Source organism: Channa argus, chromosome 8, assembly GCF_033026475.1.
Source record: "Channa argus isolate prfri chromosome 8, Channa argus male v1.0, whole genome shotgun sequence".
Taxonomy (NCBI): domain Eukaryota; kingdom Metazoa; phylum Chordata; class Actinopteri; order Anabantiformes; family Channidae; genus Channa; species Channa argus.
Window position 1 is genome coordinate 23,923,339 of NC_090204.1, and position 25,591 is coordinate 23,948,929.

General features: G+C 40.7%; 2 protein-coding genes and 1 long non-coding RNA gene across 3 annotated transcripts; 2 read left to right on the top strand and 1 right to left on the bottom strand.

Annotated features, from left to right (window-relative positions):
• The first annotated feature begins 1,783 nt into the window (after positions 1-1,783).
• On the top strand, positions 1,784-6,661 carry atpaf1 (ATP synthase mitochondrial F1 complex assembly factor 1). Its single transcript, XM_067513380.1, has 9 exons — positions 1,784-2,018; positions 3,522-3,630; positions 3,948-4,010; positions 4,434-4,496; positions 4,759-4,809; positions 4,988-5,035; positions 5,273-5,368; positions 5,920-6,027; positions 6,186-6,661. The coding sequence occupies exons 1-9, from the start codon at positions 1,804-1,806 to the stop codon at positions 6,366-6,368; spliced, it is 936 nt and encodes a 311-aa protein (XP_067369481.1). The 5' UTR covers positions 1,784-1,803; the 3' UTR covers positions 6,369-6,661.
• A 1,413-nt stretch (positions 6,662-8,074) lies between these two features.
• On the bottom strand, positions 8,075-21,404 carry rhpn1 (rhophilin, Rho GTPase binding protein 1). Its single transcript, XM_067513379.1, has 16 exons — positions 21,212-21,404; positions 20,942-21,035; positions 18,847-18,962; positions 14,730-14,858; positions 13,967-14,042; positions 13,270-13,347; positions 13,004-13,128; positions 12,613-12,779; positions 12,235-12,422; positions 11,993-12,149; positions 11,070-11,189; positions 10,775-10,969; positions 10,624-10,700; positions 10,386-10,532; positions 9,901-10,057; positions 8,075-9,810 (listed from the first exon to the last, which is right to left on the bottom strand). Exons 1-16 carry the CDS (start codon positions 21,232-21,234, stop codon positions 9,605-9,607), a joined length of 2,055 nt encoding a protein of 684 aa, XP_067369480.1. The 5' UTR covers positions 21,235-21,404; the 3' UTR covers positions 8,075-9,604.
• LOC137131709 (uncharacterized) lies at positions 9,711-12,683 on the top strand. The gene is made up of 4 exons (XR_010915022.1): positions 9,711-9,839; positions 10,827-10,954; positions 11,091-12,408; positions 12,545-12,683. It is a non-coding gene; the product is annotated as an uncharacterized lncRNA (long non-coding RNA).
• Positions 21,405-25,591: the final 4,187 nt, after the last annotated feature.

The window sequence follows — 25,591 nt, forward strand, 5'->3', positions numbered from 1 at the left end:
GTTGAAAGGAGTTTAAAGAGATGAATAACAAAGTACTAATGTCTGCGTGTGTGTTGGACTAGGATCTGAATGAAGGTCTAAACCCCAAAATTGGGGTGTATCCCTCAATGAAGGGGTATGAGTGGGTTTACTCCAGGGGCTCCAGTTTCCTCCCACAGTCATGAAAGAATTATGACAAAAAGCTGCCATGGCACAGAGTCAATCATTGTAGAATAACACAAAGCTCACTGTTATTCAGGAGACATTTGAAGTGAATGTCCACCAGTTTCCTGTGGAAGCAGCAGCCTTCCAGCTTTCCCCACCAACACATTTCATCAGGGAACTGAACTGATGCTTTCAAAACTGGGATACAGACACAAACAGTTGTTATGAATGAAGTCGTTTTGAATGTTAAATGTTTGAGTTTAGCATTTATTATAAAGCATGTACAGTATATACTGGGAATGGGTTTAATCTCACTTGTATCCAGATGTCAACTGGCAGATTTGGTGAAGTTTGTTGAACACGTTTTCTATTTGGAATAATTTTTTATTTTGACATTTTTCCACACAGGAGATAGAATTTAGGGGAAACTACATTTTACTATTTTTACTAGACTATATTTACTATTTGAAAGAGAAAGTAAAAACATGTATAATAAATAAATCCATGCATTACTGATGCATGACGGGGGTCAAACTCTGACTTGATGTAATGTTATCAGTTGGGGGGAATCAAATGTTGACTGATGTCTGTATATTCCAAACATTAACAGTTGAGATATGTACCGTGAAAGTGGGAAATTAGGTTCTAACAAAAAACTGAAATCAACCTGAGCTTCGTAATGATGTAACGAACAGCGACCTCCAGTGGTAATTTTGTGCAATTTCAGCAGAAACCTGCAGCAAAAGAGAGGCAAAGGGATACAGTACCTGCACAACACAAAGATTTAGGATACTGGGATTATTATTAGTATCTGTCTGTGGTATTTTATATGACAAGTTGGCAGCAGGTGTGACACACAGAGACCCACTGTTTATTTACTGCACGTCACTTAATGTGATCTGTCTTTGCAGAGAACCAAACTGTACTGAAGAGTTGTTGCAGAAAAGCTCCCTAGTTATTAGAAATGTGACAAAACAGGATGAAGGCTGCTGTGTGTGCTGGTTCAGCACCTATGCTGCCTTCACTAGAACCTGCTCTGAGTCCTCTGTTGACTGATTAACGCACACTAAAACAGAACAAACTCTCCACACTCTCTGAGCCCAAAAATGACATATACAATTTAATAATCAATTAAGTGTAATATTACAAATAAACGTGGAATGCTTTAAAAAATTTTCTTCTTCTTTTCCTTTGGGCTGTTCCCTTTCAGGGGTTTCCACAGTGAATCATGTGCCTCCATCTAACCCTGTCCTCTGCATCCTCTTCTCTCACACCAACTAACTTCATGTCCTCTCTCACTACTTTCATAAATCTCCTCTTTGCTCTTCCTCTAGACCTCCTGCCTGGCAGCTCCAACCTCAGCATCCTTCTGCCGATATATTCACAGTTTCTCCTCTGAACATGTCCAAACCACCTCAATCTGGCCTCTCTGACTTTATCTCCAAAACATCTAACATGAGCTGTCCCTCTGATTTATTTATCTGTAGTTATTAATTTAAGGATTAATAGTTAAAAATACACAGTTTACTACTTCAAAATATATTACACAATATTTTTGTTTTCCTATTTAATACATAAACTTTTGATTAACAATACTGATCTACTCATGTTCGTCTTTTCGCGGAACTAATAAAAGTCGTTACCGTCGGAACATTATAGATGTGGGACGGAGGCGATGGAAAGATGGCGGCGGCTATGGTACAAATGTCATGTTTGTACCGGGGAATGTTAGCGGTCAGGGCCACCGGCATCAGGACGTTGATCCCCGGGCTGGTCCCGGTGCAGTTCCGAACTTTTTCAGTGCGGAAGGAGCCGGATCTAGAAGAGAACCCGTACTACAGCAAGTACCAGGACAAGATCCAGAAGCTGCGCAGGTTAGGGAGCTAGTTATCTAACTAACGCACGGTTTTTCACTGAGACATCCGGATTTTTAATAGAAAGTATGTTGTTTTCAAAGTCATTAGTTTTTAGACAAATACTTTGAAGGACGTCTCAGAATATTTTATATCGAAATTCTAATTAAGCGCTGGTGCGTTCAGGGACCCTTCATTGTCAGCTGTGCAATCTGCGCTCTTGACTTTAATTTCAAAATGTTTCAAGTCTCGAATTCTGGGCCCAATTAAGTCCTCGACCTTTTGATCCATAAACTGTTATGAGCACCGGAGCTATCTAATGCAGTCCAATACTGTAAACTTTTACAAGGTTAGAATTAGTTTTTTAGGTTGAAACTGTTAAAGGTGATAAGTCTACTGTGTGGTAATTATTGAGGTCAAAGTGGCCCGTGGAGTTGTACTGAACTGTATTACAAGAAGAGGTGCTTCTAAAGGTTTGGCCAGGTGGATCCTGAATGGGTTCCTGCATCAATTACCGTTTGGAATGTACCATTTAATGCAATACTGTGCCCTTATTAAAAAAAAAATGCGTTCAATAACAACAAGAAATACGCTGTGAGTGTTTGCTTCTGGTTAGTCGGCAGCTTGGACAGGTTATGTGAAATGGGCCCCCTGGGCATTGACCTCCCAACCCTAAGACTCTGGAGAAGAATGACTAAGACCATCATCACAGTCTCTGGTCAATCTGTGTTCTTTTCTCACTCTTTTTTTTTTTTTTTTTTTTTGTCTGAAAATTGTATCTCCTGTTTTTAATTTGTCCCTGCCTGTCTTTGTTTTAAAGTTAGCTTTGGTGGTTTAGCTTAGCTCTGTGACTTCCAAACAACAAATACTCCCTTCACACACATGGTCTTATGCAGGTGACCCCTGTGCCTGCCCCAGGTGACCTGTTCAGCAATCTGTCCATGACTAACAGTTTGTTTATGACTGTAATGGTAACTGTTCCGCTTATATAGCGCTTTTATCCAAAGCCTTGTTTGCAAAGCATTGTTGCTTCTCATCCTACCATTTACACACAGCCACATGCCAGTTGCCCTACTAGCTGAGCTAGAGCTGCCCCTAAATCTACAGATTATCCTCTTAATAATCTGTTTGTCTATGAAATGTCTGAAAACACTGTAATTTCTCAAAGATAAGGAAGATGTGTTCATCTTCCTTGTTTTTTTTCCCTTGAATGTAAAATGAATATTCCTGCATTTTAATCAGATAGGATAAATTATGGCGATAAGCTTTAACCAGCTCCTGTGGATGACATCATCAGGAGGAGTTTTTCAGCTCAGATAACATAATTCTAAGAAACTCTGGAGGAGCAGGTCGACTATAAGCTCATCAAATGCCTGTGGATGAGTTATTCCAATGCAAACTGAATATGACCCGTTAATGTGTAAACAGATTGTAACAGAAAACTGATGCTAAGCAACCAGCTTTTACTTATTTGGGGGAAAACATTCAGTATGGTGCTTTCACCGATGTTTGACTTGTTTTCAGTGCAAAACCACAGGAGTACAAGGAGCGGCTGGAGAGACGGCATGAGGCCAAGGAGGAGGTGCTTGGACATTCCAAGCAGGCAGAGTTTGTCCGACTCATGGAGCAGGAGGTGGAGTATGATCCAGGCCTTGCATAACTGAATTCTGTGGAAAAATTATTTGAAAGTCCTGGAAATCACAAATTAAAGCCAGAAATATAAACACTCCCCACTGTACTGTAATGTTGTAGAGATTGTGTGTTTTGGGGTGGAAGCATTGTGAAGCATTGAATGTCTTTACCCTTTATCTCATCGATTTGACATCACACTGGTAACAAGCATTGAAATGTCCTCAGTAGAGAAAGTAAAGCCCATAAGCTCAGATTTATCAGAAGAAAGTTGAATGTTCCGTATTTTAAGGTATTTTGTTTGTTGTGATATTATTTTAGTTGGAGAAAAAAGACAAAATGGCCTCTGGGGATGAAGCATCTGCAAGTTTTACAAAGAACAAGGTGAGATGAGTTTGTCCTGTAGTTTTACTTCCTTTTTAAGATCAATCTTTTTTTTTTTCTTTCTTCTGTTTCATGCCTCTGATTAGCATTGTGTTGAATTAAGCTTATTTTTTAATCACCAATATTATAAAATAAAGAATTACAAATTCCTCAGCATAACAAAGAAGAAACCTACGCTGAGAGATTGAACAGTGTCACACCACATTTAAAAGTCTGAAATGGGCAAATTCTGCGTGTTTATTCAGAGTAAATATATTAGTTTGATGAATTAACGTTTTCTGTATTTTCATTTTTTACAGCAGTAAAATTAAATGAATTGTTGTAATATCATATTTGTAGCTCTGTAATCCTTTTGCCTGTTTGTGCTGATTTGATTAAAGAGTTGAAGTGTGTTTTTGCAACAAACTGTGATGTGTCCCTCAGACTTTGAACTCCATCCTCAACCTGGAGATGATCAGGGACAAGACGGGTGAGGAGATTGCAGAGGTGAGCCTCAAACATGTCCCAACCTCTGTCTCTGTCTTCCTCTCACTGCTTCTGTCATTTCAGTTAGAATAACAGTGAATGAGTTGTCGGTCCACCTCCCTCTCAGAATAGCTGGGTGTTTGATGTTCAGTGGAACAAAGTTCAGGTTGAACTTTGGAGTAAAGTGAAGGAGCCTTGCTGATTCATGTGCGACGTGAAGTGCTTGCAGCATTTCTCTAGTTTTGTTTTGACCTATTGTGTTTGTTTTAATTTTTTTTCTCAGCTTTGGATGAAATATTATTCAACCAAGGACACGATCAGTGCCGTCATCCCGGTGAGTTGACGCAGAATTCGTCTCCTAGTGTTCAAAGTTTGTTTGTTCAAAGCTAATGACTGTTGACTGCACGACACTGGAAGTTATAGTTTCAGAGCCATAACTCTGTATCATACTGCAACCACGGCTTTTTATTCCGAGACGGACTTGTTCTGACCTGCTTCCCTTTCTATGACAGGCACAGATCTACCAGGTGATTATCAGCAGGTGCAGGTCCTGCCCCATGGTAAGATCACTGCTGCTCACACAGAAGCAAAAAGTAAAAATGGTCTGAGGTTTTTTTTCCTCCAACATGAGAGAGAATTTAGTTAAAATCGGGCAGCAATCTAATGCCTGATGTTAATATTCGCATCGTAAGGCACATTTTCCTCGTTCCACTCAGCCTCATGTGTCACATGTTTCCTCTAAACATTTGTAACTCATCACCATGGTGACTTCTCTCTGTGGTTTCCTCCTCCCTTAGTTTCTGTACGCTTTGCCTCAGAAAGAGGGTTATGAGTTTTTTCTGGGGCAATGGTCCGGACATGAGCTCCACTTCACCTCCCTCATCAACGTCCAGGTACATCTCTTCCTACACTGATGCCTTCAATTGAACCGTCATGGTTTTTAGTGAAATGTTTCTCCAGCACCTTAACATTTTATTGAGGGGGGGCCAGAGGTTGGACATCTATGACATCCATCCATTCATGGAGGCTGTAGCCAGTGGGAAACCTGTTGACAACGGAGTCTAAAGATGTATAACATCTTCCCAACGTCCATGAGAGCACAGAATTAGCTCAGATAATTAAATCCAGCTTTTCTGACCCAATTCTAAAGTGGGTTTGAAGAAGCGACATGACTGGATGATCTCATCCAGGATTAGAACATGCAGCGTTACTCATTTGAGTTAGTGGCCTGGTGGATCATTGGGTGGCGCTTCAGGGTGCAGAAGTCTGCAGGACCACATCTCAGCCCACGCACCAGGTGTCTTTGAGCGAGCCCCTGTGGCTGCGGCTGCTCTGGTGTTGACCCTGGTGTTGAGTCTGGGGAAAAACTTTTCTGAAAAAAACGGAGTAAGTAAAGGTTAACCTGACGTATTAACTGCAGCTTCTTGTCCCCGTTTGTGTCCAGATGCTGGGGGAGAATGCTCCCAGTCAGTTGATCCTCTACCACTACCCAGACCTCAAGGAGGAGAAGGGCGTGGTCCTCATGACAGCTGAGATGGACCCCAAGTTTATAGTAAGTCCTCGACATTTGTGGCCTCACACTCCCTGACTCAGTCCTTGTCCACATACCTTTGGCCATTTGTAGTATTAGACCTGGCCAGCAAAACTACAGGTTTACATATAATCTGTATATTAAAAGGCCTGTCCTCTGCTCCCTGTCCTCTTCCCCAGACTGTCCACCAAGCGCAGTGCTTGGCCAATCAGGTGCAGCTATTCTATGGGACGCAGCGGCAGGAGACGTACCAACTGGTGGAGACGTTCAACCACCACCCAGCAGACTTCAAACACATGTCAGTGATAGCAGAGCTGGAGCAGAGCGGCCTGGGCCCATCAGTCACCGCCACAGGATCGTAGGGAGACCAGATTTAGACTGAAGTCACCATCAGACCACCTGCTGGTCTTCATTTAAATTCACAGGTGGATGTGTCCATGTTTGCTCAGCAACTTCCAACAGATAAAGACGTTCTCATGAGGCCACGAACTCTGTCTGGGACTTTTTTTTCCATTCTGTATAAATATGCAACCACGGGAGAATAATACAGTCACGATTAACACTGTATCCAACCTCATCACAGTGAGCAGAAGGACTTTGTTTAGACCTGCAGCTTTCCCCGAAACCTAACATCCAATAAATCATCTGCAAAAACCCCAGTTCTGAAATCTGATCAATACTCTGCTGAAATTCACCAAATATTTTTAACAGTGGGCCAGATTTTCCCCCATGAAGTCTGAAGCTGACACAGGAAAGTATCAAACCTGTAATTTTACAGTGGGCGGGTGTTGTGGAGCAGTTTCATCGTAATTTGGTGCAAGAAATGTCTCTGTTGATGATATGATGGTCTGCCTCCATCGAGGGTTTCAAGGGCTTTGGTATTAGAAATGTGTGTGTGATATCACTTTAAAGGATAATTCTACTTTATGATGGTCCTTACATTTCTCATTGTGGAGACCTGGTGATGCAACGTGTACGGACTCACTGCTCAGGTTCCTTGCTCCATGCTGCTGCATTCCCAGATCTCTGCAATCTGCACGGTGCCCAGTTATCTACCACAGCATTATTTATTACTTTGAGGTGTCATCGCTTTAAATTAGTGGCTTTTTACAGCAGCAGCACTGACTCAGAACATCCAAGCAGATGTGTGGTGATGAAGATGATGGAGACGCTGAGAGCCAGACCTCCTCCTGGAGATGACTCTTGCAGGTATGCACTGTGTCACAAGCGAACAGAGTAGATTGTACTCTGATGTTAGGTTAGTGACTCTACAAGGGTCAAAGTGAATATAGTATTTATTAAATACTAAAGGACAAAGATCTGCGTACTATACAGCAGCAGGTAGAAGTGGAGCTGATATTCTGCACTGACAGGTGCCTCAGCCACAGTTTATTCCACCAATCAAATAGATGTAATGTAGTAAGTGTAAATGTAAACAAAATCCAAAAAGTACATTTACTTCTACTTTAGTACTTGACACCTTTGGCCAGTAGAGACCTTGTGCACCAACGTATGAGCTTTTGGATTTATTTTACTGTACTTTTACTGACATTTTTTCCCCTTTTTTTCCAGCATACAACTGCAGGTGAGGCCGTTTGTACACATCCAAGGAAGCAGACAGCACTTCCTCGTGTTTGCCACATCCGCCAACAACTGTCCACAAGCTCCACTCAAAGTAAGAATTCATGCAAACATGAGTGACCCAGAATTTATTGGCCCCTCGTCATCACCTAATGCTGCTGTAAGTCTGACTTTTAATAGAATTTGGCACAAATTTGTAGCTTGTTTAAGGTTCAACTAAGAAGAGGGCTCCTGCTCCTGCAGCACTATGGCTAATTCAAATTTCAATTCAAAAATTCAATTTAAGACAAAATATTGAATACATGCAAGTTATGTGCATCTTTAATTACTATGTAAAGCTAACCTGACTAAAACTTTACAACTATTAAAAAATAATGCCAGACTAGGATTAAATAGTTGAATAAGCATTTACTGTGTCCCGTAAAGTATAAATTTCAGCTCGTTAACTTGTTAAAATGTCAAACATTAAATCAGATGTAGCTGGTAGTTATCTTTTTCCTTATTGTTTTTAATAAATGAAACACAGTGCAAACCCCAAGTAGTCAGTGGGGGATGAGATTTAAACAGGACAAAATACAACTTCGATACACATTTGAGTACAGAAAGCCAAAAAGTTTTGATCATCAAGTAACTTTCGGATTGAAATCTGTAATATCTACACTCATTGTTGACATGGAAACAGGAAAACTAGAAAAGCATCACACCACAATGTGGTTGACATTCTCCTGTAGCAGTGGCTTTCTATACTTACGACTATGGACCAAGATGGCACAGACAACAAAAACATACAATTTAAGATGGACTGAACAAGAACGTGCTACAACTCTTGTTCTCAAAGTCCTGCAAGTTCAACAGTCGTACCGTAACATACAGTGCAGTGGCTGGACAAAACAACTCATTGAAAAAAATCATACCATGTCTTAGTTATCCTGCTGGATCTGTCTCATATTTCACATACAAAATCTCTGAATGTGAATATTCATTATTGCAGTTAATTCAGGAATTAGAACCTTATTCACAGTGCATTTAAAAAAACAACGCATTAGATCAAAACTCTGAAGTGCTTTAAATCTAAAAGGTATTAAAAAAAAAACCCAAAACACTGACATAATGACCAATCCAAATCTGGTAATGGAGGGTTTCTTGAGTACTTGGGTAATTAAAAGCAGTACTGTGTAACCTTAGATACCACTTCGCAGTAATTAGAAATGTTTATCTGCCTTTCAGTCTTATTACATACTTTTTATGTAAGACTGTTTAAAATTGCCTGGGTGATTTTGCAGGTGCACAACATAATAGCACATTGTGGGCGCAGCATGTAGAAGCTGTACAGGTTTAATACCTGAGATGTGCTGATCTACAGCAAGTCGAGCACTAAAACATCTGGTTTTGTGAAGCAGTGATTCTTCATCTAGGTTTGTTTGTAAACAATTGACAATCCTACTTTAAGCTCCGAAAAGGTTGAAAGGAGGAAAAAAGGTTCTTAAACCATTCAATCTTAAGTTTCAAAAAGTGAAGTTAATGTTAAATACCTTATCTATCTTCCAGTGTTCTTAAGTCATTCACTTGTTAGGACCTTGTGTTTTTAATGTTCTTAGGTTTGAGCACTTTTGCCTTTCTAGCAGCGTTTTTGCCCATTGCTTTCTGTCTGAAGCAGAACAGATGATCCTCCTCCATCTGTCTCTGTCAACAGATATGTTTGTGTCCAGCTCAGACTAAACTCAAGACTCAGACTCTAGTTCTTCTCCATAATCTCAGACACTGCATCCTGTCTCAGCAGACCTTCAGGTTTGACACTTCTGACTTACAAGGCTTGTGTGCGTCAACATATTTAAGTGGCTAACACAGCGTCCGACACACTGAACTGTGTGTCAGGATCAATGTTTGTACTGAACTAAACTTGTGCTTCTTGGTGATGCAGCTCTCACTGCTCTCAGTACAGCAACACGTGTTGGTGTTTTAAACTGTGTGTACTCCACTGCTGTGGTTCCCTGAGTGCTTCCTCTGCAGTTACGTCTCAGTACATTGACTCTGTGTCTCGGATGCTTCCGAACGACAAACTGAAAGTGCTTCCTGATCTCTTAGCGACGCCACTGCCTTCTCTCTTCTTCTTCCTGTTCCAGTTCAAGAGGGAGGCAGAGCTCTGGCCCTTCGCCCCACTCAGCAGGTGCTGTCGAGTGTTTTCCTTATCACTGCTGTGGGACACCATGATGGCTCTCCTCTCTACCTGTTGACATACACAATCCCCGAAGGTGAGAATGGGTACACACCCTGAAACAGCTACTGACAATGTGCACGCATGCACACACACACCTACCTGTGTATCATGCGAGTGCAATGTGACCACACGTAGCTCCACTCCTCTGTCAGTGCAGCTCTTCAGCATGTGGACCACCTCACCATGTTTGGCCCATTTACAGTCCTGTCCATCCACTGCCACTATGTAGTCTCCTTCCCTCAGTCCTGCCTCCTGAACAACACACCAACCCTCTGATACTTTCACGTTTCTTTTGTAAATTAATAGGAGTATGGCATTTAACAATCCTCAATTAGCTGAAAATGAAACCATCTGGAAGCAGAAATTAAATGCACGTTCTACAATTCACAACACTCCACATCTGTAAAGCTTAAAGGGGATTTAATAAAATCGACCTCAAACCTATTCCAGAAATTGCAAAACTACTTCAGTTTCCATTAATCAAATAGTTTGTCCCGTAAATAAGTCATAAATGTAAATATACTGAATAAAGTATCAGATCAGATTAGATTAGCAGGATATGGAGATGTAACAGACTTACTGCTGCACAGCCTTCTGGTACTACTCCAGCCACCAGAACAGGGGAGTCTCCTCGGAGTGTTAGGCCCAGTCCACCCTCTCTCCTCGGCAGGCAGATCACACGCACCGGCCCCCACCGAGCCCTTGCACAAAACACTGACAGAGGCCCCTGCAGCACATGGAACAGTGACCTTTTAACTCAACAAACACAAGATATTGCAGTTGGTAAACTGTTTATTATATCTTCAGCATATATTTACCAGTCTTTGGAAGATATCAGTCACTTGGACTTTAGAGAAGTTGGGTGGAATGATGTCTGGCTTTTGATGTGTTTGAGCTGGGTACAAAGAAATCCAGAGTCGGTAACTGATTAATCATACTTTAAATGCTAATATTTACTGTAAGACTTACACTGTATATCTGGAGCCTCTGCAGTTTCATCAAAATCGTCTTCTCTGTCTAGCTCTGAGTATCTGTCCAAAGAGCGTTTGTGTGCCAGAGACAGGACATCCTGGAGGATGTCCATCTTCCTAAGGATCTTACATAGACTGTGGACACGCATGGCCTCTTCATGTCTGATAACTGCACAACGCAAGTGGGCTTTACCTGCAAACATTAATTTGATGATTAAACCCAGAATAAATTAATTGGCACTAGAAACTGACTGGAATGTAACTGGCTGCACACACAGTACATGTGAACTTACCAAGCTTTCTTCTTTTTTCAGGGTCTTGTAAAACCTGATTGAGTGATGGACCATCTGGAATGCTGACATAGAACTGAAGGAAGGTCTTCTCTGCTTCCTCATCCACTAGTTCAGGTGTCGCTACACCACAGAAGACATAAATTAAAATAAGGGAAAGCATTAAACAATACGTTTTTTCGACCAACACACACACTTGGTGATGGGCTGATGCTAGAGCTGGTTCAGAGCTGATTCAGCTTGCACACTGGTTAAGAACTGCTGTGTTTGTCCATGGTAGAACCGTATCATTAAATCACCGTTTCCACGGCAATGCTAAAACTAAGCACGTCAACAAGCACTTCAGTACAACATCGCTTTATAAATGTTGCCAAAAATCTGTGAAAACACTTTTACAGCACATCCAAGCTATTTATCTAATAAAGTGTCATTTGACTGCAACAATCACAGTCCAGTAATGGAAACATCAACAAGCCCACTTGCCTGCTTTAGATCCTCCTGACAATTCGGGACAGAGCGAGATGCTACACGGATGAACTTAGGCACATAACAGGCAATGATGGGGGCATCTCACTCTGACATTTATGTTCACATATACACTATTAAAAAAGTCAGGGGACAGTCGGTTCATCTCTGAAAGGGGCTTCACTCACATACACACAGAGGGTGTATGTGGACACAAATGTTCGAGTGAGACAGTATTATCTAGGCTTTATTCTGCAATCCCCCTTTATATCTTACCTGTATTATATGCGTGAGCCTGTGCTCTGTCCAAAATGTCAGGAGTATTGAAAGTGAGAAGAAAACAGCCTTTTTTTGGACGTCGTGCCTCCTACACACAGTTTCTCCCATGATTGAAACATGACTCCAGACAATGTCCAGAGTTGAAATGTGAAAAAGATGCGTGTGTGTCTGTCTGTACTTACACATGTGATCACACAGTGCAACAGCAGCGTAGTAGTGTGAGAGAGCTCGGAAATGTTCAGCTTTGACCTGAACCATAGACACCCATGAGAATGGAACATAGTCCTTCATCAGAGGCTGCGTCATGGTCTGCTGCACTAACAAGTAGACATCTGATACCTGGCGGAGACAGGAGACCAACGTGTTCAGAGTGACAACTGCAGGATATCATCAGAACTGCCAAGACCAACAGACGTGCACTAACCCGTGCTGCCTCTTGTGCCAAGCAGAGTTGGGAGGTGAAGTGTGTGTCCTTTGTGGTGAGAGTGACACGCTCAAACACACACTCCTGCACCTGGGCGACCATCAGCCGAACCAACATGCAGAGCGATGGGCCACTCATGTCCAAACTTGGTGCATTGGAGAAATTCTCCTTAAGGTAATTAAATGCACCTAAACACAGAACACAATACATTAAACAAAATGCAAAACTTCTGTTTTTTTATGGAATATTTACCCATTTGTATCAATAAATGGCATCTCATTGTATAGTAAACTTATGATATGGTCAACAGGTTCTGCTGTTCCCGTGTGAAGACAAATGCACAATGTTGCAACATTGAGCGACGTGTCGCTTTAGTACCTGCAGCTCGCTGAAAGGCATCTATAGCCCTGTCTATGCCAGGTGTTGCAGAGCGGTCCTGCCGTGCTCCAATCTGTGTGTACAGAGCACCAATGTTGAACAACACACTGCCTTTCTCGAAGGCTAATGCACGTTGGGATGATGGGACACCTGTCAGAGAGTCATACCTGAGAAACATTAAATATGAAGTAATGAATAAATTGCATAAGTCACTTCTTTTTTGTTTCTTGACTGTATGAAACTGCTTCATGAAGTTTTTTTATAAACTGGTAATTATGATCTACAAGTACACTTTTACATTTAAATATATACTGTATTACACACTCTGTATATACACACACTGAACTATCGCATTGCTCCCGTTAAACAAATGACTATGGACACATCCTACCAGTGGAAGTGGACACCCAGGTTCCTGTGAGGAGGGAAGAAGCGTTGGTCTAAGTAGTACAGCTGGTTGTAGTACTCTATGAGCAGCTCCAGTCCAGCCTGGTTACGACTGGGTGTTCGCATGGCCTGGTCCATAGACAAACCAAACAAATATTAGATTTTTATTTTTTTTAACAGGTAGATCTACTCTACAGAGCTATGATTACTTTCTGCAAGCAAGTTAAAAAACATGATGCTGAAGCAAGATGCAGGAGTGCATTTATTAACCTGTCTGAGCTCCATAAGCTCTTTGATCTCATTGTCGTAGAGGGAGATGTCTTCTCCATAGTGCTCACAGATGAAGTCCTGCAAGGCAAGTTTATTTCTATGGTACATTTCACAGACAGAAGTGATTCAACTTGCTTTATGTAAATCACTAACATGTTAAAAAAAAGAATGAAAAAAAGAATTCAAAATTGCATAAGAATGCAGCTACAAGTATAATAGGAAAGGTACAGACATGACATTAAATCCGAACATACACTCAATGGCCACTTTAGGTAAACCTTTCTAAGATGAATGAGGTGGCCAAAACATTAGAACCATCTCTTTTTATAAAGCACTTCAGTATGACTCCACTTAATAGAGTAGAATTATGTATTACATTGTACATGTGTACCTAATAAAGTGGCCAATGAATGTAAATATTACAGCAAGGAATAAATTTTCACTCTTTAAAAGCAGTGGAATAACGAGTCTTTAATCCCTGTTAATCTGGGACTCTATCCTAGTTTGTACTTGGTGGACACATCACTGATCTGTTTTGCACCCAGACTATTAAAAGACTTGTAAACAATAAACAGGGTCTTAAATCAGGTCTATATTTATTGGGACACTGGCGCAAAGATCTAAGGATTAGAAGGTTTTCTCTCCTGGTGTTGGTCAGTATTATACAATAATAATAAAACTCAAAACCCATCTTCACCTGGATAGCAACGGTGAAGTCCACTTCTTTGGTTTCTTTTAAGCCAAGTGGGATCAGAGGAACGTTGATGGACTCGCTGTGAACAGAAATATATACAATGTGTAAAGTGTTTTACAGGTTCCACTAAGTAAAGACCAACACAGTGCAGGCAACAGCCATGATCCAGCTTTGAAATCAGCGCAGCCATCTGCTCGTCCTCAAACCCAACAGGCACATTGCTGCCAGTGCACTGGGCCAGCTAGTACAGCTTAGCGCAGCTAAAGCCAAGTATGTACTCTTATAGCCCAATGACCCCACCCCCACAATCACTGAACACAAACACACACCACATGGTCATTAATAAAACTAATCAGGGGATTTATTCCTACCAAGATCTGAGGCTATCTACCTACACACACACACACACACACACACACACACACACACACACACACACACACACACACACACACACATTAACATGGGTTATGACATAACCATAACTCTGACTGGGATTTATTTCTAACCTGTAGTTTTACCTTTCTTACAACAATCCTATTAATAGAGAAACTTTACAAAGTGCAATTTTGTTTGTCTGTAAAATAAATAGGTTCACAAAGATAACGATAAAGCCACATACCCAGTGTAAATACAAATGTAATTGATGCTGGTTTCCGCCTGTTCTAATAATCATTAGACTTCAGAGTGTGACCTGTATTGCATATAGAGATAATAAAATGGTGGGATTTTTTTTATGTCCTGTGTATGTGTCAGAAATGTCTACCTCTCTGTCTGGTAGACCTCCATGTTGCTGTTGAGCTCCTCCAGCTCTTCTTTGAGCAGCTGCAGGTTAGAGTTGACAAAGCTGAGCTCAAGAGCCACCGTCTCCTTCACCTTGTTGTTGGTAGTCGCCCTGCAGAGCACGAACACACCCACACCCACACACAGACACACAGACACAAACACCCCTTTGTTACAACAAAGTTAAGTTGACTTTATGCCAAGTCAGCATGGTACTAATTGATTGAAGAAGCAAACTGCAGGTTTTCTGTCATAACAACAACAAGTCATAACAAGAATACAACAACAAACCTGTTCTTGAGTGATGTGTGTACAAAGAAAACAGCTCTAAATTTGACAATTTACACAAAATGTCTTACACTTCTGTAATAAAATGTGAACCCTTATTCAGCCTTAAAAGAAAAGAAATTAAATAATAAATAAGATCCATTTACCACTATAAAGTATGTTTTATTACGAGTCTGTATTTAATTTATGCATCTCTCTCTCCACCGTCATCCACTCCTCATTCAGTCCAAGATCCTCCTCTTAGTGCTGATTAAAGACAGCCCCCACTAAGGTCGATGACACACAATCTTTCTGGAACTCTGAGGCATCACTGAGTTACCATGGTGACTGCTGATATACACTGAGCTGGTCAAGTTGCCCTAGAAATCCCCTTAATTATGCAACCATTAAAATTCAATGATATGAGTGAACATACAAGGACAATGTCTACACAATTTATGATTAACAGACAAGTTAGGCACTGGCTACAAACAGCATGTATACATGTAGTAAACAACTAAAAAAAAAAAACCCTTCAACACTGCAATTACTGTCCAAGCTGCCTGTTGAGAGCTCATGGTGGCTATATTTATTCAATACTTAAACAAAACCTTGGAGCTCAATCTTTGTACAGGCTATTGTACAGTCTTGTAATAAGAAAACTAAACCGAGTTACTTGATGTTGAACAGACACCAGACAACACTTTTTCAATGGGGACGTCATGTGAATTGACCCTCACATCTATCACAGATATCCTATTTAAAAAAAAAAAAAAAAAAAAAAAAGATCTTGGGCACAAAGTTATGCTTAACATTTACCAGCTTGCTGCTAGTTTACTTACTGTGTGTGAGAAACAGACAGTGTTCAGGACATTAGCTCTGAGTTTATCGGAACAAACAGCAACAACACTTTGTTAGCTATTGACATTACTGGAGGGCATCTCAGAAAGCTTGGGAGCCATTCGATCCCTGGTTTAGTGAAACCGTAACCAGTTGTCAACAGAGATCATTTAAACTCAAATCAGTTACTACAGTAACTTTATCTTGAAACTTTTATTCAAACTGAGTGTCTTTTATTTCCCTTCCTGTTATGGCTGCAGTAGAGGCCTGACATAGGTTTCAGTGTCTCTGTCGAACATTGTGAAGTGCATTAACTTTACATCAAGAGAAGAAGATACAAGTACACATCCAAGATGAATATGCAACTTTTTTCATAACAGATGATTATTCTTCATAGATTAGTCTTACATATCTTTCATGCCAGAAATGTGTGTAAATGTTACTGAGCTGTTGAGTGGGGTTAAGTGTTAGTTACTTTCATGATAGTCATTGACTGGTGAAGACACTGAGAAATGTGTTTCTCTAACACATGACCAAACTAGACTTGGACATGCAGCTAAAGCTCACTTTTGAGCTCTTTTAATAATGTTAATCTGTCCAGTCCTCACCTCTCTCTTCATCTGTCTCTCTCCATCTCAGCCCCTCTCTCTCTCACACACACACACACACACACACACACACACACACACACACACACCAGAGATCACACTGAGGGCAATCTGATTAGTCAGCTTTAAATGGGCTGCCAAATATCTCTCACACGCACAAAAGCACTGCAGCATTCAATGGGGAAAACAACTATGTCTTACTCAGCAAGTGAAAGACAAGACGCAACAGACAAGTTGAAAACAAGTCTTTAAATAACATTATTCTTTGTTCTAATCAAACTGTGTGACGTAAAAACCCGGATTAAACTACTTACTGCCTGTCTGCTGAACTCCCACGGAGACCCCCGCAGCCAGCAAACACGACATGACATTTGACATTTCCATGAGCCAATCACAAGCCCTGAAGAGATGGAACCCCACTTTTATTTGTAATAAACCCCCCTCCATTACAACCAAGCGACTGGCACTCGTACCATGACCCAGTTCCACAGCTGTTTCAGTGACTGAAGTGAAAGTGAGACATTTTGCGTGGACTATTCCCACTGACCCGAAAGGGAGAAGACCTAGGTAAAAAGGTCTGACAGTGCCAGACAAATAAGTGGGGGATGAGCTTTCCAGGCCTCTGCTGGGAATCTCTGCATGGGAACAGGACGAGAGGCAGACACAAAGCCCCCTGATTACAGGCCAACAGGCTGTGTGGGGGTCCTCTTTGTCTCTGTGACCCACCATCCATATAGAAAGGGCAGGAGCACTGGTTTCATTTCCCGTAAACCAAGTCATCACCCTTTAGACTAACAGCCTGAATTCAGTGAATCAGGGAGGAAAATCCCTACCTCTCTACATATTGATCGGAAGAAATTAGTTATTTAATCTATTTATTAACAACTTTAATAATAATTTAATATCTTAAGCCAGTTTTAAAACACATCTTCTTTTCAAATGTAAAAAGACTGTAAAGTCAACAAAAAGATGATTCATTTTCTGGTCTGTAAATCATCAGAAATAAGTACAAAGTAAACTCATAACCATTTTAAAGCAGTACAAAAAAAAAAAAAAAAAAAAAGCATTAAATTATAGTTCTTGCTTATTATTAACAAGAAGAACATAATGTTCGGGTATCTCCTTATAAACTTGTTTAAATTATTCCAAAAAAATATATATATCAACTAATAATGTAAGCTTTAGTTTTATAACAGTCCTTCAGTTTTTCTGATTTACAAAAGATTCCTAATACATAGGATAATAAAAAATTATTCTAGAAGTTGAGCTATTTATCATCCTGAAAAAGACTTTTGTGAAAGTTCGTTAGCTGCAGCAGTGTTGAGATAAGAGTGAGGGGAGCTGTCTTTTAATTGATCCATTTTCTCAGTTGATCTTATTCGATGCTGACATGACACCACTAAGGAGTCTGAAAGTCACTCTTTGCTTTATTTAAGCAGCTCCTACTCCTTCTCCTCCCCTGATAAGTTGTATGAGGGAGTGACAGCAAGTCCACAGACTTTTACACAGTGAGCTAGTCATGTTGTTACTGTTCTCAAAACTGCCATCAAAAGTGTAACTGTATGCACACAAACATACTCCTTCACCTTCTGTACTGATCTACCATCTAAGTAGATAACGAGTCAGCAAAGCCCGAGGAAAAGAGAAGCTGGAGAGGATAACGATGACGCTAATGTTCTTAGAGAGAATACTCTGATGGTTTGCCACCATTTATTTTTTCTTCCATAGTTTCTTTAAAAGTACAACTCTTACATCTTTGTGTGAAGGCCAGAAGGCTGCTTAAAAACACAAAGCCAACACAGTTCATTTGGGTGATGAGCCCTGTTGGGTGTTTATCCTCCTAAAGGATGCAGCATTCAGCCACAGTATTGCATTATTTAAAAAAAAAAAAATAAATTACTAGTAAAACAGGATAAGGAGACAGAAACATGCACCACACAGAGAGACATGAAAATGGGTGTTGCTGGTGTGTGTTTTGTAGGCACCTGACCTCTGACCTTTTCCCATCACTGGACACCACCACAAATGTGAGCAAGTCAACATTTTAACAAAGAACAACCCACAAAGAGCATTTCTCAGCACGTCTCAGAGGGAAAAAGCTGTCTTCACTTTGAGGTCAAAACAAATGCAGCCCAAGAGTCCAACCCACAACATTTTTTTAAAAAATGTGCATCTATCAGGCAACAATATCTTAAAAACAGACCTGGTTATGCAACTTGTTTTAAACATACTTTCACTTGAGAGCTGCAACTACACTGAAACATTTGAACAATATGACTATATAAAATCTTTTGATCATAACAAATCGTAACTGCAGTTTACAGATCTGAGTGCATTAGAAACACAGATTTTACAGAAACACAGAGGCTCCCGCCAGCATCTTACTTGAAAAGATTCTCTGCTCCAGCTCTCATGCGCATCTCTTTGTTGATCTGCTGGTTGATACGAGCTCGTCTGTGCTGCAGTTTACTGCGCTGAGTCTGGGCGAATGGATCGCATCCCTAATAGAGAAATTGAAAATAAAAATATTAACACTATTAAGGAAAGGCCTTAAAACTTATGCTAAATATATTTTAGCAGTGATATCAGTGATCAAAAAATAAAAGTCAAATACTAACCAAACTAAACTCTCATTTCACTCGAAAAACTAGAATGAAATATTTCCTTCCCAGTAGTTTCTGTAGTTCATCTTTTCCCTCATTGTCGACAGCTTGAACTACCATCACATCTTAAACTTTGTCTGCTGTGCAGCACATAGTATCTCACATGAATCTTGCTTCAAACTCACGTTTGTGTCCATATTGGGGGAATGTTTACCTGTGCATTAAAAGTGCTTTGTTTACAAAGAGCACAGAGAGGTGCCAGCAGGAACAAACTACATATGAGAAAAATACTAATCAAAACTCCGGGAAAGATCTTTCTGTTTTCCATCTGTTGATCATGTAACCATGGTTGAAGTTGAAGTAGTAGTGGTAGTAATGATTTTTTTTAAAAAGGCAGACTGTTTCAGCAGGCTGAAGGGTGGTAGGACGGTTAGCACTGCCACCCTGGAGCCAGAAGGTCCCCAGTTCAAATCCCTGGTCTTTCTGTGCGGACTGTGCATGTTCTCTCTGTGCTTGAGTGGGTTTCCTCCCACACTCCAACCCAAGCAGAATGTGTAGAACAGAAAAAGACCTGCTAACATCTAGGAGCAGTGTTCGGAGGTTTGAAGAGTTAATGGCCTCTGAAATCTCACTGTAATAGGCATCCTGGCAAAAAACATCAGAGAAGCTTTCCCACAGCTGACAGTTACATGTCTAAGTCACCAATTGTTCATACAGCCCACTGCTGTTTCACACTTCTAAAATAAACACAAGTACAACATGACAAATGGAGCAGCTGTACTGTAAATACTCCCTTTTCTTATAGCCAACTTATACACTATATGGAGGTTTCTCATTTTCTCACTTTCGTTCTCTGTGTGTTTAGCATGCGTACGTTAAGTAATCCTCAGAGTGCCTGTGTGGATTAGGCTGCTAAACGAGCTCCCACCTCTGCACTAGCATCAGGACGGCACAGGGATATAATCCAATGAACATATGTGCAGTTTAAGTCCAAAAGCCTCTGTCAAAAAACCTTCACTGTCCAGGTGCCTTTGTCTGAGCATAGCAGGTCAACTCTTCAACATGTAAATCAGTAAGCTCACCAAGTCTACAGTCTTCATTCCATAGTTTTTCCTCAACACAAAAACACTCAAGTGCAAAAAATTATTATTAGATACTACTGTCAGCAACTTGTCAAACACAACTATAGTACTTAAGGTAACTTAACATCAGCTACACAAAAATGTATTATTCCTCTACATTGTCTTTTTGGTGCTCCTCAAATGTTTCTAAATGTCCTGTTGTGCGCTGAAGAAAGAGGCTCAACAACAACACCATACGGGAGGGTTTTGTAGGTTTGGTGGTTGCACACCTCCCACATTTAGACAACACATTGTGAAGCACTGCACAAACTAAATTGTATAGGTAGCAAAGGACTTAGGAAAAACTCGAAAATTGTCTGTGCACAAACCACCAATTGAAAGTTAAAGGACGGATGCTGAAAGTCTTCAACAAAGACATTTTTTTGGCATGTTCACATTATACTGCTGTTATTTTTCCATTATGTGGAGAAGCACCAACTTAAGAGGTGGATATCTTAGAATTTGTGCAAATAATGTATTAGTATAAAACATGAGGAGCGTTCAGAGAGAAAATGTGTTGACCTTTACAGTTCACCTAAAGCGTGACACCATAAACCATCGTCCCCTGCGGCTACTTCAATTGCTATGTTTCTTGAGACATAAAATAAGGTTATAATGGTTATAATGTTTGAATGCTTTTTCATGTTGCAAGTAAAGAAACATAAGTGTTTTTTTAATGAAACACTATCAACGGAACCCCACAGTTCGTGTTTATTTAGGTGTGTGTGTGTGTGTGTGTGTGTCCAGGTGTCCCACCTTTCGGATGCTCCCACTGTGGATGTCCTCTGTGGGTAACGGTGACGGCACGTCGTCGTCCGAGGCACCGTCTGACAGGGACATCTCAAACTCTCTGTGGACGGTAGTTAACCTCAGTATGTTTAAATCCAAAAGTGTCGCCACATTGTCGTTACGCTGTTGTTTCAGTAAAAACTACGAACTTAGCAAAAAGAAACGCTTGATAAACGCCGTTAGCGCGGATCAGTTAGCTAACAGTTCACGTTCACGAGCTGCGCTTTGCACACTCACCTTGTCGCTGCTGGTTCCCCCATCGCGAAGCAACGACGCCACCTGTAATAAAAAGTTTCTACATTCTTCCTACTGTCTGAGTCCAAGCGAACAGTAAAATCCCACGGAGAGTCGGTGATAACAGACCCCGTTTTACTCCTAAACCTGCAGCTCCCACCAACCAACACCTCCTCGCGTTTTTCTAACTTGTGTGTGCAGCTGCAGGGGCTAATTCAGGGAGGCGGGCCGCGACGCCAGAAATCAGCCAATCGTGTTGAAGCCTGTTGGAGTGACGGGAGATGAAACAAATAGAAAAGGAGGTTAGGATCAAACAACAGCCTGATGTGACCAATCACAAGTCATTCAAGGCGTCTCCCCACCCCCTCCTAATCCCCGGGCAGTTGCTACGGCAACGGCAGGGCTCCGGCTCGTGTGTGTTTGTGTGTGCGCGCGCGCTCTGGCATTATCTAATCGTAAATAAATGAATAAAAAAATATCATAGTGTATTCTTATATCATACTTACATATATTCATTTACATTGAGTGAATTTTTTACTTCAGGGCTCTTTCCTGTTAGCTTTACTTGAATTCATTACAGATCCTTTAAACTACTTTTGTATAAGTAAAAGGAAACTTCCACTACTGCAGGACTCCAAAGTGAGTAGATTGGATTGACTTTGCTCTGATTTGCTCCTGACAGCTTCACCGTGTTTCAAAGTTCTGTTGCTCATCAAATCCCTTAATGCACAAACGAAACCCCCCCACGGCAGGTTTTGGGTTGTTGTTTGGCCACTTGAGGGCACTTTCACACAGCTGTATGTTTAACGTGTTCCCTCACAGGATGGGGAGACTTTGGGAACATGTTTGCTCAGGAGGTCAAAAGCAGGAGAGTGAAAGCCAGATGGGACTAATGTCAAGCGATGCACTTCCTGAGAAAACTCGCTCATGTGAAAATCCAAGTAAAAAAAAGGGATGACATTTACTTTTGCATCTTTTACGCATCACCAACACACTGCTCTGCCTGGAGCCAGACAGGCCTTTTCTAACCATTGATAATTTAGTCCGCTTTCGTCTTTCAGCACAAACAATCCATAGGACCTGCTGTCACAGTGAGGAATGTCCGTGGTTAGAGCTCTCCTCAAAGTCAAATGGGAACAATGAGGCAAAACCTTAGAAAAGGATAATTTAATATCTGTGCTTATTTTTCATCATTCACTATAAAGAACATGAAGAAGAATATGCACAGATATGTAGACACGTTTCTTTTGAATACTTGTAAGGGAAATGGACAGTCAATATAGAATGATTCTCCAGACACGATTCATTTTGACTGGTAATGAGTGCATATAACAGGATGGTCAAAGCCCCCAAAACACTATCGATTGTCCTATTTCTGATGTGCCGTCAGCATCCATCTAACAACATCTGTAATAACTTCCTATCAAGCAGATTTATCTGGCTGCAGACTGGCCCGAACCTTCATCTCTAATCACTGTTTGCATCATCCATAACTTTAGGACAGAAATGAAGCCATAATGCAGCTTTAGTGACTTCGGAGTTAAGCATTACTTGTGGGATATTTAGTCTAATGTAGTTTTTTTGCAGAGTTTATGTAACATGTCTCATGCAGATATATTGTTTAATATAATTTATTCATTAGCTCAGTATTTTGGTTTCGGCCTCTGTGCAGGCACAATGGCATCAAACCATTTCATGTGACTGGTTATGTTACTTCTTACTCCAGCATTTCCCACCCCCAAAGACCACTTAGGATTGTGTCGGATTCATCAGAGAGTACGCATCATGTTAATTATTCAGCTTTAGAAGTGCTGCTAAGTACAATTTGGGCAGAGTCACATCACAAATATAATAGTCATCTTTTCATCTCTAATGCAAGAAAGCTAATAACTGCATTGCTTAAAAAATTAAATCATTTGCATGGTTAGATGCATCCATTGTTGGATGGATTAAAAAACAGCAATTACCTATCAGGTCAGACCCCTGAGCTTCTACATGGCATAAGTTTTAAAATGTATTGTTTAACAGTTGACAGGGACAAAATGAGAAAAAGAGCCATTAGGAAGAAAGAAAGAAAGAAAGAAAGATACTTAGATAGAAATTTAAGTCATCCCGTACCTTACCCAGCTTAAAATGCTCAAAGAGGCAAAATAAAACGAGAATAAAAACTTGATAAAGTAAAATGTAAATAAAATATGAATATACATAGTAAAGAATAGCAGTAGTAGTATGCTGAGCCAATAAACCAAGTTAGCTTAGTATAAAAGTGTACCATGATAATAGTGATAAAGATCAGTGTTGTGCAGGAGGGCTATGTACTCCCACCTCCAAAAGTATTGGAACAGTGAAGCCAATTCCTTTATTTTTGCTGTAGACAGTGGAGGTAATGTCATGGCTTGGGCTGCATGCCTTCTTCTGGGACGGGCTCATTAATCTTGACTGACGATGTAACGCATGAGGGCAGCAGGAAAAGGAACTCAGAAGTCTACAGAATCATTTTATCTGCCAATTTAAAGAAAGTGCAACCAAACTGATTGGGAGACGCTTCATCATGCAGCGAGATAATGTCCGAAAGCACACAAAGAACTTCATCAGGGGCAAGAAGTGGAATGTTGTAGACTGGCCAAGTAAGTCCCCAGACTTAAACCCTATAGATATAGAACCCTATATTTACCATATATTTATTTATTTATATTTTACCTGCTGAAAAGGAGACAGAAGGGAGGAATCCCCAACACAAACAACAACTGAAAGAGGCTGCAGTGAAAGCCTGGAAAGGTTTGTAGTCCGTTCCAATACTTTTGCTCCCACAAAAAATGGGTGGGTTCAAACAAAAGGTGCCATCTGCTAAATTGTGTATCAGATTGAGTTGTAAATACCTGGAAACAAAAGCTGAAATGTTGATCATCTTTTTTATGTCAAACCCAAATGTTTTCAGTCTACAGCCAAAATACAGGAATTGGCCTCAGCGTTCCATTACTTTTGGAGGGGAGTGTATAATAGCAACTGCATGACAACCCTAAATAGGAAAAACAATGACCACACATGGTTGAAAAGCTGGGAAATGACATGTAACTATGCCAATCAGTCAAAAAGAAATGAAAAGAGATTGATGCAACAGCGTTTTTGGTGATTTTGAATCTGGGGTCCTGAGGAATTCAGGGCCACAGTGTAGAGCTGTGGGGATAAAGCAGTTTCTACCTGTTTATGACACATGTGACACAGTGAAGAGCAGAGGAGGAGAGTCTGAATGCACCACTGGGCACAGTGGTTGCTGATGGGGAAGCGGTGGAGCAAGGTGATAGCACTTGGGACAAAGCGGCTGAGGTGACAGGACGTCTCTCTGAGCGACGGAGGGGGAGGGGACGGGGTTAGGGTGGGCAATCCCAGCCCTTTCCTTAGCTCTTGTGTCGTACAGTTTTTTAACAGGAGGTGACAGGCAACAACCAAACTCAGCAGGATAATTGTGGTCTGAATACAAGAGAGTTACGGTAAAATGCCAAAGCTGGGCATCACTGATTTTCTCCGGTGTCAGACTGCTGTATTTGGAAATGTCATTTTACTGCTTTACTGCTCTACACAGCATTTGTTTTCTGTCGTCCCCCTTGAACTGACAGAGTCATTTTACACTGCGCTTTAGACGCCATTTCTGGGAATTCAAATTCCAGTGAGGAAAACCATTCATACAAAGACAAGCTTGGTATGTTTCAAACCTCTGTGCCACACAGCGTTGAAGGGTTGTCTTTAAAATACACATTTAAAAAAACCTTTATAACTGTTGTCATAAAAGTGCACAAATGAAGGAACCACATTACAATTTTGGGCTGTTTCTTCCTCCAACTATCGTCATGATGCTTAACTGACCAGAGCTTTCAACCTTGTCACAGTCTTTCTCAGTGACAGCTCATCCATCACTACATGTGTGCTGCACATGCTTTTTAGTTATTGCTTATTGATAACGTGCCCAGATTAGATTTATTCCTAAAGAATATCACTTACGCTGAACTTGCTTCCTTTGGTTCTAGTTTGGGTAGTACATTTTTCAATATTAAAATCTCCTTCTACTTCTTGCTGAAAAAATGTCTCCAGATGACATCACTTTGAGGAACCTTCCGTTCAAATGATGTCATCTTGCTGCTCGTAATATGAAGTTTGTAATAGGGGTTGACCTGCTTTTCCAGAGCTCCTCCAGATGACATCATCTGAATTCCTAATGATGAAAGACATGTGGGTTTTTCTCAGCTAGAAGCAGAGAAATATTTTAATATAGGGAAGTAAGAGGGACGTTTAAAAGCATTAATGTACATTTACACCCTAAACTAAAGAAATAGAAAGCAAGTAGATAATTAGTGATGTTGCCCTTTAATGTAAAATAATCATTTT